At 47.9% G+C, this 14,827-nt stretch overlaps 6 protein-coding genes across 6 annotated transcripts; 4 read left to right on the top strand and 2 right to left on the bottom strand.

Annotated features, from left to right (window-relative positions):
- The first annotated feature begins 3,135 nt into the window (after positions 1–3,135).
- Positions 3,136–6,198, top strand: HD556DRAFT_405049 (plasma-membrane choline transporter-domain-containing protein). The gene is made up of 6 exons (XM_041310516.1): positions 3,136–4,219; positions 4,272–4,658; positions 4,707–5,095; positions 5,146–5,323; positions 5,377–5,452; positions 5,503–6,198. The coding sequence occupies exons 1-6, from the start codon at positions 3,234–3,236 to the stop codon at positions 5,947–5,949; spliced, it is 2,463 nt and encodes an 820-aa protein (XP_041160889.1). The 5' UTR covers positions 3,136–3,233; the 3' UTR covers positions 5,950–6,198.
- A 248-nt stretch (positions 6,199–6,446) lies between these two features.
- Positions 6,447–8,965, top strand: HD556DRAFT_1474268 (uncharacterized protein; the record flags this gene model as incomplete). The annotated part of the gene is made up of 6 exons (XM_041308496.1): positions 6,447–6,647; positions 6,706–6,999; positions 7,051–7,269; positions 7,335–7,762; positions 7,814–7,893; positions 7,947–8,965. The coding sequence occupies 6 exons, from the start codon at positions 6,447–6,449 to the stop codon at positions 8,741–8,743; spliced, it is 2,019 nt and encodes a 672-aa protein (XP_041160888.1). The 3' UTR covers positions 8,744–8,965.
- Positions 8,966–9,131: 166 nt separating this feature from the next.
- HD556DRAFT_1367342 (uncharacterized protein) lies at positions 9,132–9,830 on the top strand. Its single transcript, XM_041302838.1, has one exon. It carries the CDS (start codon positions 9,188–9,190, stop codon positions 9,758–9,760), a length of 573 nt encoding a protein of 190 aa, XP_041160887.1. The 5' UTR covers positions 9,132–9,187; the 3' UTR covers positions 9,761–9,830.
- Positions 9,831–9,876: 46 nt separating this feature from the next.
- HD556DRAFT_1442636 (mitochondrial ribosomal protein L37-domain-containing protein) lies at positions 9,877–10,297 on the top strand (the record flags this gene model as incomplete). The annotated part of the gene is made up of 2 exons (XM_041306486.1): positions 9,877–10,012; positions 10,065–10,297. The coding sequence occupies 2 exons, from the start codon at positions 9,877–9,879 to the stop codon at positions 10,295–10,297; spliced, it is 369 nt and encodes a 122-aa protein (XP_041160886.1).
- A 1,469-nt stretch (positions 10,298–11,766) lies between these two features.
- Positions 11,767–12,916, bottom strand: HD556DRAFT_404929 (uncharacterized protein). The gene is made up of 2 exons (XM_041310514.1): positions 12,730–12,916; positions 11,767–12,669 (listed from the first exon to the last, which is right to left on the bottom strand). The coding sequence occupies exons 1-2, from the start codon at positions 12,809–12,811 to the stop codon at positions 11,861–11,863; spliced, it is 891 nt and encodes a 296-aa protein (XP_041160885.1). The 5' UTR covers positions 12,812–12,916; the 3' UTR covers positions 11,767–11,860.
- A 1-nt stretch (position 12,917) lies between these two features.
- Positions 12,918–14,772, bottom strand: HD556DRAFT_404931 (uncharacterized protein). Its single transcript, XM_041310515.1, has 8 exons — positions 14,499–14,772; positions 14,364–14,430; positions 14,207–14,312; positions 14,005–14,154; positions 13,756–13,949; positions 13,555–13,705; positions 13,444–13,505; positions 12,918–13,397 (listed from the first exon to the last, which is right to left on the bottom strand). The coding sequence occupies exons 1-8, from the start codon at positions 14,667–14,669 to the stop codon at positions 13,204–13,206; spliced, it is 1,095 nt and encodes a 364-aa protein (XP_041160884.1). The 5' UTR covers positions 14,670–14,772; the 3' UTR covers positions 12,918–13,203.
- Between the last annotated feature and the right edge of the window lie 55 nt (positions 14,773–14,827).

The following is a 14,827-nucleotide window of genomic DNA, read 5'->3' as shown; positions in this document are numbered from 1 at the left end:
TATGGATGTGCACACAGGGCTGTGGCTCTTGTGCAGGTTAGATGCTAAAAAAATTGTGAAATGCTGCATATGTAGGTGTTCAGCTCATATCCGGTTGAGAAGCCACTGTTGGCATGAGTCAGATGAGAGTAGGGCAGGATGGGGATCTAAACATCAAACCCTTCGCAACAAAGCTCTCAGACAGTGAGGCTCCAGCATCAGCGCGTCGAACTCACAAATCATTTTGGCACTATCGTGCCTGAAGCTGGTCAGAATGGTCAGATCTTCGGTTGTCCAGAACACAGTTGCATACGTCTGTAACCCACCGCGAAGTCTCCCACACCCCATAATAACTTCAGATACTTCCGAGGCACTCCCCACACGGTAGCATCCGATTTCACAGTGAGTTTGTTCGAGTGATGAGAAAATACCGTCCCAAATAACCACTGTCGAATGAACCACGATCTATCCTGTGTCAAGATTCCATATATTCGTATCATCTGGCGACTTGCTCGTGGCAAGACGCATGCTGTCCGGATCTGCGGATATGTCAATCATGAAGAGACTGCCCATAAAATAGTTCGTGATCCCAGTCATCCTTGCGAGTTTTGAGCTCTGCGGGACGACTCTCCATTAGCAGAGGCAACTCAGTACCCATTGGCCATCCCTCAAAACTACATATACTCCCTGCTCATGCCCCTTCATTCTACTGCAAGGTCCTATCGCCAAGCGGTCTTACCCCGGAGGCCGATCATTAACTGCAATCCCCGAAAGTACTAGGTCCTGAATGCTTGGGCCTAATGAATTCATCATGACCCCGGAAGGTCTCCACTGGTGTCATTATCAATTTGGCAGTTAGGAAAGGTGGCAAATACGGGGATGTTTATATTGAACGCGTTCAAAGGAGGCGGTGAGCTCTCTTGGATTGCAATAGGCCAGATATTGACAAGACCGATGATTTCAAATAGGTATTGGGGCTGCAGCGCGTTGTCTAGTGGAGCCAATTGTTAGCCCATCGGCACTCGAAGTTCTGATCGACCAAGCCTTAGTAGGCGGCCGGATAGCAAGGAAGCGAAGATTTCAATTTTGTGACTGCAAAATTTGTTTTCTCGGCGGGCGTCTGAGGTTCGACTTTTGGCCGACTTGGTGAGGTGGCTGCGGCTGATAATGGTGGCAGCAGCATCTACCATCGACACTGCATGGACCCGGCCCCCCCCTTAGACTCTGAGATCCGAATGCGCAACCACGAGCCAGCCCCAGTGGAACCCCTTCGTCTGCCCAGCGACCATGACATTCTTCGGTGCACAAGTTTGTCGTGTCTTCAGCCGTACAGTGTTGCAAGAATAGCAGGTGCTATAGTGCTTAGCCTCCATGATCGACCTAGTATGCTCTGCACAAGTTTGCACGCCCGAGCAAAGGAGTGATCCGGGCGGAGTGACGGTCATCCGGGCCGCTTCACTATAATTAGATCAATACCCCACAACTCAATACAACCACTAGATGTATTGTCAGCATCAGGCTATTAGCTAGCCTTAAGCTTCAATGACAGTAAATATATATGGTTTTTTCCATACAACTAAGGTGAGGTATGTAGTCCTCCGTAGTCCTTGATAGAAGGAAGACAGTTCCTCCTCAGAGGCGAGCTAAGTGTGCTCGAAGATGAGACATTCCCTTGATGGTTCTTAGATGAAGCGTCACAAAATGTATGCATTCGGTATCTCTCGGAACAATACTATAGGGTCTCAGCTCTTTAGCTATTGGCGTACTAGAGTACGAGCCGACTCGTGGTTCATGCTTCTCAACAAACAGTGCCCGAGAGAACACTGTGCGTGTATAGTCAAACAAAAAGGCTATGAGCTCGGTTGCTTCCTGATGCGCATGTACTGTAGGCGTCAACTCGACAATAATGGGTACGAGGCTTGGAGGTGGCCCTTGTTCTGTAAATATGTTGTGAGCTACAATAGAAGGGGCCCGTCGAAAGACATCTCTTACCCGAGGTATGAACCTTGGCCTTGTCCTGGAAAAAGGTACTTGATCGACGTTGGATACAGTATTCATGACGAGTGTAGGCAAACGCAAATTTATGATTCAGCTTGGGGGTTATGGGTCAGTACTTGGGTATCTACAAGAGACCATAGAAAAGCTCACATGGCACTGGATGCAACAGTGTTGAGTCTGACTCAGAAAGTATGAAATGGTTCGAAAGTATGAAGGTATAGATTTTCTTTGCTGTCTTTTTATGCATTTGATGCAAGTGACCGTGCCGATAAGGCTCAGGCTTATCACACAGCCTGGTTTCTACTTGGAATTTGGGAAGGGGTTCAATGTAACAAGGCTGGCGCTCGGCGAACAGTACTTGTACCGGTGAGTTTTTGCTGGCGATTATGCTGATTGCGGTGCATTTACCTGGTCATATGTTCTGTGACAAAATCCTTTAATATCTTCTTCTCACCGGTTCTCTGATGTGGCGGCAGTGACAGGACGGCGCTAGAAATCTCTTACCTACCCCGCTCACAGCTTCGCCAAGGAAGTGTATCTGATGGAAAGTTTCGTTACAATTTCAATTTATAGCCTCATAAAGCTATCCACAAGATGCGCTGCCACAGATTTATCTACCTGCAGGCTAGTGTGTGAACTAGTGGGGTACACCTTCCTAGGATGATCTGACTGGCTACGCGGCCAAATGCATTACTCGCTCTTTGCAAGACGAAGTAGTATCTTTACAACAGACGCATGCGTGTTGTTGGGGGTCCAGCTTTCCTGTTCAAATACTTGTGTCATTTGCACATTGGAGTGGTTATACTACTACCTCACCTTTGGTGGCCTTTGCTGTACTATGGTGATGCGGTTGCCTAAGGTTCAAATGGTACCTAGGTCTTCAAGTTGTGTTGTCGAGGCTCGACATATTATGATGCTGTCCAGTCTTGTGCATTCCTGTGAGAGGCATGGATGATTTGATACAAATACACAGACACGGTGACGCAGCGGCTCGATCGGGTCCAAGAGCGTTAACGTTTGGCTACGATTGAGAAGCAGTCTGCAGATCTATCACAGAAGACGACGAGGAGAATGGCACCGAATAGTATACTGGCGGCTACTGGCGGTAATATCCAAATATAGCAAAACTTTCCTACGGATACGCAAGTCATCTTGGACCAGGTTTTTAACACAGGGCAAGAGCTGCCACATAGCTCCCGGGGAGACTCGCTCACCAATTCTGCATACTACGACTAACAAGCAGACGTGGTCTGGTGATGGCAAAGTCTTTTGCTCAGTACGCCTCTCAATTTTTGACCCAGCAGCATAATCCAGCATCGAGTCTGTCCTCTTCGCAGCCTTTATTCTTTTCATTCACAACCGACGAAGGGTCTCGTGCAGGTGATGATCATGATACAGAGGTTGACGACGTTGACGACCCTCATCTGCGTGTAAGCAGACTGTCAAGTCGCGGAAATTTTAGGAGTCGAGCACATGATATAGATGATGAAGACCCATATCTACGCCTCGACGAAGGGGACGATAACATGCCAGGGGCCTCTCATCATACTTCTCAGTCAATTCCTTTGATGGCTTCTGACTATGGCCAAGCTGTGTCCCAAGACTATCCAAAGGGCTGGCTTGCCCACCAGGCATCTCCTCCTCGAAGAATTCGCTCGCCTTTACCGTCCCTTTCATCCTCATCTCTTGGTTCACCTGAACCTACAATCGACTCACCGAGACCCATGCCGAATCGCTCTGCTAGACCACAGCATCCTCCGCCTCCACCTTCACGAGCTCGCGAGCCTGTTTCCTTATCTCTGACTGAGTCGCTACTGCCGAGGGATGGCACCACACGCCCCATCGACGTATTCTCTTTACCAGATCCGCGGCATATCACTCGGGCTCGACGGAAGTTCAATGATTCGCACTGGACCATATTTTGGTGTACAGGTGTTTCTGTATGCGTCTTCTTTTCCATTCTACTGCTATTCTTTGGCAAGACTCGCAAGGACGACGGACGGGGGGTTTCGCTCCCATACACAACGCTGCTGCATACAGTACCCCTGCTTACCATATTGACATTTCTGAGCGCTCTTATGGCATATGTCCACGTTTTCCTCCTCCGTATATTTGTTCGTCCAGTCATGATCGCAACATCCGTATTCATACCAGCTACACTTTTTATCTCTGCTATATGGGCATTCGTTGGTAGTTTCATGTGGGATGGAGACCAAGAACCGACTTGGGGTGAGACAGTTGGGTGAGCACTCTTTTCGTCTGTTTTAACCGCAGAAGCTTATTAGGGTATCCAGTCTCCGACTATTCTCACTTGTACCCCTCGTTCTCTCCGTCATCACTGCCAGAGGCCTAGTGAATTTACCCCGAGAAATCCATTCAACTTCCTCTATCCTCGATCTTACCACACGGCTTCTCATTGCAAACCCTTTTCTTCTCGCTCTCTCCCCCGCGATGCTTCTCACGATGCTGGTTGCATCTATACCATTCATTACCGTGATATTCCGACTCCTTTTGATTGGTTATGTCTATGAACCCAATGGGACGCTAGAAGGGCATGTTCAAGGGTGGGCGAACTGGGCAATATTTGGTGTGGTTGGTGTGTGGTTTTGGAGCTGGGGCATCGCGAAGGGGATGCTGCGTACGACTTGTGCAGGTGTTATTGGTGCTTGGTACTTTGCCGAGTAAGCATTGTTTTTTTCAGTTTTTATTTCGTTTGCTCATGACCTCAGCCCTGATGTTCCAATTCCACTGCCAAGCGATACTCACATCATTCATGCTGCTCTCATGCGGGCTGCATATCCATCTCTCGGATCGATTGTCCTCAGCGCGCTCATCCTCACAGGTATCCGATTGTTAGGACTTCTCATCCTGGCCCTGCGCTGGCTTCCGCTCTATCTACCGCTTGCACTGCGTCCGTGGTGTCAGCCTATAATATTTGGCTCAGGTATGGCAGTCTCATACCTAGAGAGCGTTACCACATCCTTGAGCAAGTATGCGCTCGTATATACTGGGTTGACCGGAGACCCCTTCTTTGTGAGCGCAAGGAGGGCCCGGGCTCTCACTGCTACCGTTGAGACTACTAGCGCTGGTCGGTACCGCAAGAAATTCAAGACCGAACGTGCGTAATATCTTTGTGGTCCGCACAATCATAGCTAACATGCCATTCAGCACCATTACGGATGCTTACCTATGCACCCTTAACGCTGACATTTCCCTTCGCACTTGTGACGTATCTTTTTGGTGCACACACGTTAGGCGCACCTGATTATGCGTTGGGAGCCTCGTTACTTGCTGGTGGTGTCACCGCACTCGTGGGCTTGTTTTGCATAGGACTAGTCAAGGATGTGTATGTTATGATCAACTAGCGCAACATTCTCGTGCTAACCATTGCCACACTAGTGCTGATACACTGTATCTATGTTACTGCATCGACAAGGATGTGGGTGAGAGACACAGGGAGGAAGTATTTGCTGCTGTGAGTGTATTTTGGATCGCCTTTGGAACATCACTTACAATCACACTCAGCTCGAATACGAGATACAGCCTCGGACCGCAGCTCGATCACAACCTCAGACTGCAACTCCACCACAACTGCAAGCTCAGCCGCGTTCGTCGTTATCAGGTCGGCCTGAACAGGCATCTCCGACTGGGGCACAGCGTCCAACAGTCATCTCTCCTCCGCTATCTGACTCACCACGCGTACCTCAACAATTTACTCCTCCCTCTCCGAAACCTGTTGCACGCCCTATTCAACCTGCTCAACCTGTCCGGCCGATACAACCAACCATCCCAGATGCAGATATTGACCCTTTCGAACACGAACCTATAGGGTTTGATGCACCTGCAGCGCAAATTCATGGGTACGATCTCTCCCCCGAGCCTCGCCATGCGTCAGTGGACGACGAGAGCCTTGACGAAGATGACGAGCACGGCGAAGAGTCGCAGCTTTTCCCAGGGTCAGGGCTTTTCTAACACGAGTACTTAGAACTGGGCAATTGAACTTGTTTATAATCACACTAATCTGCGATGATGGTGACATCTTAGGATAGATTAATCCCATTATGCTGTATATCTGCATGTCTTGTTTTTGTATTTAATATATTTCCATCTACATATTCATGTTCTTGACCTGATATCAACGTAGATTGAGAAGATTTACTGTTCAGTATGGTTCGAAGTAGCTACATGGCCCAGCTAGTAGTAGTAGTACTGTCCTTGTTTCAAGTTCCTCTGACCAGAGAGTCCCCTCGAATGTCCGCATGTTCACAGGTGAGATGCAGAACGCGTACTGCTACTGTTCCAAGTTCTCCCAGATTGGCGTTCCGAAACTTCCGATGTCTCCGACACACGTAGCTTATGACTCGGAGCACTGATTATTTCAAAGCAACATCAACAACTTCAAGCTTCGACGATTCTGAGCGGTTCTATCAGGTAGCGCCCGATTCACGGTTTACTGCATCGACCAAGAAATGTCAGCAAATCAGTTCAAAGGTCCCTATGACCCTTCTATCATGGCTGAGTCCTATGCACAGTGGGAACAGTCGCTTGAAATCGAAATCCAACGGACTTTTGATACTGTCAACCGCGATGTCTTGGATGGTTATATGGCTAGAGATCTTGCCAGGCTCAAAGACCCCCAGGTGGATCCGGATTTCCTTTGTACATGGACTGTGCGTAGCGTCTGTGTCATAATCGTTTGAACTTAACTCCAACTGCTGGTTATTTCAGGGCATCCTCTGGGATAGGACCACATTGTCAAGGACTGCAATTGAAGTTCAACGAGCACCTACCGGTTTCAATTTCCTGATCAATACCTGCTTAAAGTACAACCTGATCGAAGTCATGATTTTGATTACGTCGAGATATGGCACATTTAGGCTCGGCATGAAGAACGGACATGCTCTGGCCAGTTATTGTGGACTCGCAGTGCTGGACGACCTCTTGCACGTAGGGACAGATGTAGAAAGAAAATCAATTGCCGAGGAAATGATGAATCACAACATTGTAGACCTCTGCTTCAAGGTGAGGGCACATGCGATGTCGTTTGGGCGAAATCTGAAGGATGGATCATAGAACATAGATAGCTGGCTCTGCGCGCACCGCAGACTTGCTGCTTGTATCATTCGCTCTTTGGCTGGTCTAGTTGGGGACAGGATTCCTGTGGATATGGTGGCGGATATCATTGCGAAGCTCTGTGTTTTTGTGCTCCAAGGACCCCGAATTTTTGTCGAACAGTTTTATGCTCCGGAGACAAAGTGGCAGGGTGGAATAATTGTTTTAAGAGGGCAAAATGTGGGTCTTTTTGCTGCGGACATGTCCATGGAATTAACTCCATTTCCTCCTCACCTGTCTCAAAGGCTTCCGAAGCAGAGGTGGCTAAATGTGCTCTGCGATACTCAGGACTGGCTCATGACGATGCTCTCTGGGCTGCTCAAGGTCTTCTTTGTACCTACCCCATACTGCCCACCAAGTTTCGCCTTGAAATTCTCAAGAAAAGACCGCAAATTATCGATTTGTTGTTTGATTGCGCGATCACGCCTCGACCAGCATGGTACCCTGAGCGGCAAAGTGACGCGGTTGCATGTGAAATCCTTGCACTTCTATTCCAATGGCCCCCTTACGTAGTACCCGGTGTGTCTTCGCCGTTGGACGGCTCATCGAGAACCCAGGAGTGGAAAGCTTTGTCTCAAGCCCTAAAGATTTTCACTGAAAGACAAGATTGGAGTGGGAAGCTAATTGAAGTCTGGATGAGCGTCGAAGAAGAGGATTGGCGCCATGTCGAGTCGTCAGTTCCTACTCTTGATTGCACTTTTGTTTCTAACCCTTTTGTTCACAGGTTGTTCAACAACGTCAAAAATTATGGAGCAAAAACTCTCCTTGGGAAAAGGACGTTTCAACTTGCATTCGAATTACGAGGTATGGTAGCTGGGGCCAGAATATGCTTCACTGCTGAGTTTTGTTTTGTTCAGGCATCAAACGGATCACAGTCCTGCGGTTGATTACTACATTGACTCATGCGGCAGACTCATGCGGAATTACCAACGCAGAGTTGGAGTCTCTCCTTCGTGTGGCCTACGTTGCATCGCAGAAAATAAAAGAAGCAGATCCGGAAAACGAAGAAGACCATCTCATGTATGCGGAGCGAACACAGGATATGTTCGCACTGCAAGTTGGCGACTCACATGCAGCTCCCCAGGTAGATTCCCCCTTGCAGATCGCAGAGGAAGTTGTCATGGGTCCTACAGCCCTCGCGCGATTGTTGGCCGTGCTCGCTCAACGGGGTGTTCTCGACTCAATCCAAGCTCTCAAGAAGGCACCGAATGGTCTCTCAACTGCAACCTCCTTAGATCAAGTACAAATGATTACACATCCCGACATCATACGGAAATTCCTGCTAATCGCTTTCCGGCGTGTGGAGTCTCGTACAGAGTCTGGACGGAAGGCTACTCAATCAAACCCATGTTACGCTCGGATGCACTTCGTGTCCTCTGCAGAGCTTGCGGCCTCCTTAGTCTCGTTTGACAGGTATACGCGCGGAGAGTATGCTGAAGAGGTCAAGGGTGTTCGAAAGCAGCTCGTCGTGGCCCTTGGGAATGCATCAGAGATGGCTATCCGCACTGGACAAAGTCAGATCGCCTTGAGCCTTGCACTCGGTGCGATAACAAGCGCAGAAAATATCCCCGAGTCAGAAGGTCTCGATGAAGCAGTAACCGCCAAGAACATACGACGAGCTGATCAAGCGAGAGCGGCACTTCGCCAAGGGTAGTTCTCCTCGCAGCTCTTCAATATTTTCCGCTTGATTACATGTGCTCTTCGTTATCAAAGTGTTCAGACTTAATTACTAGGGATCGGCGGTGCCAATTTCCACCTTGCTTGTTCGACTAGGGTTCGGCGTTGCCGACTTTCGCCTTGCTCCGTTGCATGTGGTGTTATTTCCTTCTCAATGCTTTCGATTCGGCAGATAAACCATAGGCGAAGGTGCGTTCTAACACATGTGCTAGTTCTTCCAAGGTGTGAATGAAGATGACGTTAAAAAGAAAAGTAGTTTTATCTTGGACTCAATATTGTTGTATCCAGCCTGAGTATCACCAAAATGACTGACAGTTTCATATAGCATGTATCTTGACATCAACTGTAGTTCTGAAAACGTAGTATGTTCACAATAAAATGGAGGTGAAGAAAACAGTTTGGCCGAGTAGCAATATGATCCATGACCGGGACCAGTGTCATTGACCACCTCTTGAGTACTGTGCAACAGTCATCACCGGTGATGTGCGCGACTTCCCGTACACGCGGGCATCTGCATCATCCTCTGCCGTCGTACAGCTATATGCCCGGTCATCGCAGCTCGACACCGCGCAGTTGTGTCATCGTCATTTTCAGGATACGCCGCCTTGGCCGCCCTCGGTGTCATTTCGGTTGTGATGCCTTTGAGAGCGCGCATCAGATATTTACTCCCTCAGGCTTGTGTTACCCCCACTCGCAGGTATCGTGGCGAACGTTGAGACACAAATGGATGTTTTACCCGCACAGTCTAACGTCAAGGGCAGCATTCAATCATTCGGCAATGTGGGTGTCTTATTCCCGCAGCCTGATAGTGCGACGATGGACCATAGGCTGTTGTCGCGATTGGCGCAGGTATCATTCGGCTTGTAGTTCATATTTTGGGAGATACAAGCGACGTATCCGTTCCCTCAATGCTAATATTTCCTCCTCAGTCACATATTCGTCACTTGATAGTTATTCGTACCTATTACCGGATGGTTTGCGAGGTTTTCTTTGATTCTTGATTCTTAGTTCATAGTTGGGCCATCCTGAGATTATGTGAGCGTAGATGGCCAAATACAATCCCGATTCCCGAGGTAACATCGTGCTGTGACAAAAATGTCACAAACTGCAATGTCCTTTCTTGCACTTTCTCGGTCGTCCATTCGGCAAGCATTCTCTCCGTGTCTTGCACGCGGCTATGCCGCAAAGAGCTCGAATACTGAACGGGTACCGAACGTAAGTGTAAAAGACACGTCGGCTGCTGAAGGTGAACATGCAGAGTTAAACACTACAGTACTTCATGTTAACACTTATTCCAGAAAAGACACTTTCGTCATGTCCACCAGGTACAATCCTGGAAGGATTGAATTATCTAAAAGGACAGCCTCCAGTAATAGCTCTACCTGATGACGAGTATCCTCCGTGGCTATGGGACCTTATGAAGCCGAAAGTATATGAAGATGACGGGCCTGGAGGCAAGGCAGAGAAGAAACGGCTCAGAAGGGAGAATCAACAACGTATCAAGGACCAGAACTTCATGAAGACACAGTAATATAATGGTGAGCAATATGGCTATTCATACTCGACGCTCTCAGACACATTCCCAAAGATGACTAGTACCAGTCGATGACTCCGAGAACTGGTTGCGCTAGATGGGGCCGTGTCAGCTAAGACGTGAGTTACCGTATTGGTACTGTGTCGAAATGTGCTGCTTTCTGTTGAAAATGATAATATTCACATCTTTGAATACGTACCTGCACGAACTGCGTATGCAGTGCTCCGTATTGCACAAGGTCCACACAATGTTACGAAAAGTTCGTATTGCGAAACTTCCCACTTCACCCAACATGCAATATTTGCATTGTTTGGTGCACCAACTGTCGGCCCTGAACCGGACCTTACGAGGGTCGCTCACAACGAAGAGCTTGTTTTCAAGACCATCGCGACGTTAGTACCTACGGAGGTTACCTTCAACAGACTGGTTTGGATAAGCGAGTTCCACTGTACTCCCGTCCCTCTTTTGTATTCATCAGTTTGATTTAGGCCAATATCCGGATGGTGAATTTGTGTGTGCAGGGCTAATAGAGATTGTCGCAGATGCTGCTCAATATGTTCATTTATGGATGTCTTCTTAGCAGGCAGCTACGAAAACATATTCAAGTGTCCCCAATTCAACGGGTGGTCAGGTATGGTTAGTCTGATCGGTGCTAATACTTGCTCGCCTCTACGAACAGGGACGTACAAGATTCGGTGAGTTAGGCAAATGCACACAACTGACCGCACCTCACACCAGTTCGATTTAGGATGGAAGCTCGTACTCGTCAAGAAAGGACTTGCCCACAAATATTCTTTTGAAATATATAATGCCGAACGTCTGCCTGTCATCTCTGAGATACTAGAGATACCTACCTTGATCCTGAACACCATTCCTTTCATGTTCGATATCAACTGCCGATTCAGCAACATCATTCTGGACGAGTTCCGCGGCATCACACAATGCTTGTACTTGTATTTCCACCCAGTCCGTTGATACTAACCCAATCTGGGGTGCACTGGAGACATGCGACACAAGTGTCATGCGATCAGCAGTCGTTCTATCATCATCGACATCAGTGACGCCTGTCGCATCTCCTGCAGGCCTTGTGCTTCTTGATCAGGAGGACTATACTTTTTCGGCTTACCTCATGGAAGCCGGCTAGACGAAGGTGTTTTTGATACGGCCGGACAGGGTGATTGGGCGATCGGTCACGGTAAATAAGTCTCAAAATATTTGTGGGCGTGTAGTGACCCGAATATTAATATACATTCTTCCCTTACGACTTTCACAAGCACGATTGCATGTACACCTCATTGAACGTAGTGTATCCATTTGCAGCTGAACATGAATGCAATACGACGTAGTAGACTGAAAACCAATGTATAAGAAAAATTGGCGTGGCAAGTGAAGGCAGTGAATTATTTTGGTTTCGCGCTGCGTTGTGAGGACAACCATAGACCAATTATTTGTTTTTATGATATATTGCTGGACTAATACAAGGTATCCTAAAGTGCCTACTGCTTCCTGTACTATTGCTACAGACGTTGTGTTCTTCCTATTAAGTACTGCCAGCCCGGCTTAATCCTCGAAACGACCCCTATCGGTCCACTGGTAACGAATCTCTTGACCAGGAAAAGTATTCCTACAAAACTTTATCAAATAATCAACGCCTCCCGAAAGTGGTAGAAATCTCTCCATAGCGGACTTAGCAGCAGCAGCCCCTGACCTCGGTGCCGCCTTCGCAACCGTGCGCGATCGCAAAAACAGATGACAATCCTCAAACATACGGTCAAAAATCTGTACCAGCCGCTCCATTGGTACTACATCGATGTTGACGCGCGCGCATGTCTGGATCTCGACAGACAGCTTAATGAGCACGTCCACAGGTGGCAGTGCACCAAACCGCAAGTATGCGATATTGCTAAAACTCGAAAACTCCTCATGGATCGAAGGGAAGGTACCCAGGGTACTCCATTCCCCATTCATAGCTTTTAACGTAGCTCGTACGACCCTCAGACGTTTCTCGAAAAACTTCCTTCTTCTCGTGATGAGGAAAGGAAGTACGTCTTTGTAATTCTTCGTCTGTGGGTTCGTGATAATCGTGAAGAATTCGTGTGCGTCCATGAAGTCTTGCATAGCTTCGCATGGATTGTCTTCGTACGATAGTCGATTTCGGAGGGGTTTGTGTAAGATGAAAGACAGCTCCGGTGAGCTGTTTATCGTGACCGAGACCACCTCTTCACGACTGTCGGATTTGGATAGGTAGGATGTGATCGTGTTTGTAATGACATGTTGTTTGGGAATTTTTGGGGGCGGTTTGCGTCTAGGACGGATTGTGAGGTCGTCGTCCTCGTCTACGGATCGTGCTGAATGAGGCATGCTACCTGCTAAGTACATTCCGATGGGTCCATTTGTTCCGAAGTATGTCAATGACGTAGACCACTTACGTTCAGTTTCCTCCTTATGGTTGAATCGGGAGAGTGACGAGGAGTTCGAGGTGGTGCCGACGAGCATTAGCGTGCTAGGCATTTCACGAGATGGGCGAGCAAGGATAACAGAGGCTGTCCCGACTTTGCAGTGAGGGGACCCGAAGTATTAATAGGAATGTTGTCATCAATGAATGGAAGTCGTGAGAAAATTTAACATCCGATCGTCGATCCACAATTAATTGAGCCACAACCACATTAGGTTGGCAAATATTATGCGACGCAGAACTGAGGCGCGCGTATAAGAGATACGTACATAAGAACGAAAATGGTAGCTCAAATAGAAGTACAAAAGTAGACCATCCAACTTTAATGTTGGATTTCGCACATCTTAAGGCTATATAATACAGTTGCAGAAACGATATCGAGACAGAGTTGTCAGAATAGGGCAATGCGAACTTGCGGTCGACAGATCCAATAATTGAATAAACATCATCATAACTTGGCTTTGGCCTTGTCGTTGATCCGAATGACAATTTTGCCAAACTGATCCCCGCGCTTCATGAGCTCGAATCCTTCTTCTGCAGCTTCAAGTCCTTCGAGGACATGGGACACCACTGGGACAATGCGATGCTCTGACATAAACGTTGTTGCGTCTGTGAGATCCTTGAGGGAGCCCATTGTCGAACCTTTCACACATTCAATATTGTCATTCAAGCAAGCAGGGAAACTTACCGATAAGCCGCTGATTCTTGAGCACCTCTCGCATGGTGAACTTGATTTGGGGATTTGCGGTCCTGTAATGATGCTGAGTGACATTTCAAGAAATAAACCTCCTTCGCTTACATCCCATAGACCACAACTTTGCCGCCCTGCTTTAAGATACTGTTCACTCGCGTGATAATGTCTCCACCGCCAGAGTCAAGAACTGCATCAATCTTCGCAGATTTTCCGCTGTTCTTTGCCAGAAGGGCAACAAGATGCGATGGCCAATCCTCTGTGAGATAGTTTGAACCTGCAAGACGGGTGGTCCGAGTTAACCCTTACTTAATTTGTAGTTCACTCCGCCCTTGGCTCCAAGAGCAGTTGCTTTCCTAAATTTTTCCTCGCTACCACTCGTAACATAGACATTAGCGCCTCTGGCTAGACATAGTTGCATGGCAAGAAGCGCTACTCCTCCACCTATTCCGGTAATAAGAATATTTTGGTCTTTAGATGCTTCAGCATTGACAATCGCAGCTCTAGTTACAATGCATTCAGTGATAGGACGAAGTTGGTACCGCGACAAAGACGAACCTCCAAGCAGTTAGACCACCAAGGGGCCAAGCGGAGACTTGAATATCATCAAGATGGTCTGGAGAACGAATAACCTGATTTCTTTCCACCACAACGTATTCAGAAAATGTTCCTAACGGAGGGTTGCGGCCACCCCCAAGGATTCCGAAACTGCCTCTGCATGAGACGTGAGCCAATGTCAATAAACAAATATGTAACCCACTCTGTTTCCGGCGCATCTGGTTTGCTTTCCCAACCTCGCATGGGTGTCAGGAAGACGCGTTTGTTCAGCAGTGCGTCATTTGAATCCGCCGATGCAATTACCGTGCCTGGGTTAGTGCTCTCAGTTTCCCCAACTCAGCTTATTACTGTAATAGTACCTGCTCCATCAGCACCGAAGGCACTTCCAAAGTTGATTCCGGGGTATTGACCAAGGCGTATCCAAAGCTGTCAGGGCGTTCAGATGAGCAACGAGTTCTTGCCGCAGCCGATGCTACGCCGGTCATATCACTCACGTCTCGATGGTTGAATGACACAGCTCCCATTTTCACAAGGACTTCCCCTTGCTTTAGTTGCTGCAGTGGACGTGTCTCCAGAACAGCATGATGATAGACAGGCGTTGCTTCCGCGGAGCACTTCTTAATGACCAGTGCTCGTGTTGATTCAGGAGTTCTGCTAGTCATCATGATAGAGTATAATGCAGACCACTTAAAGACTGCCACCACGCTAATATGAGGATGTGAGTTTCATAGCTGTTTACCGGTCACCTGCCAGTGAAATCATATGTACTTGAACTTGTGAGAATATATTGTGCTTATGTAACGTATTTCGGCACTTGTTAGGA

This window comes from Suillus plorans (genome assembly GCF_016647745.1).
Source record: "Suillus plorans strain S12 chromosome Unknown HD556scaffold_24, whole genome shotgun sequence".
NCBI lineage: Eukaryota > Fungi > Basidiomycota > Agaricomycetes > Boletales > Suillaceae > Suillus > Suillus plorans.
This window is presented reverse-complemented; position numbering and strand designations above follow the sequence as displayed.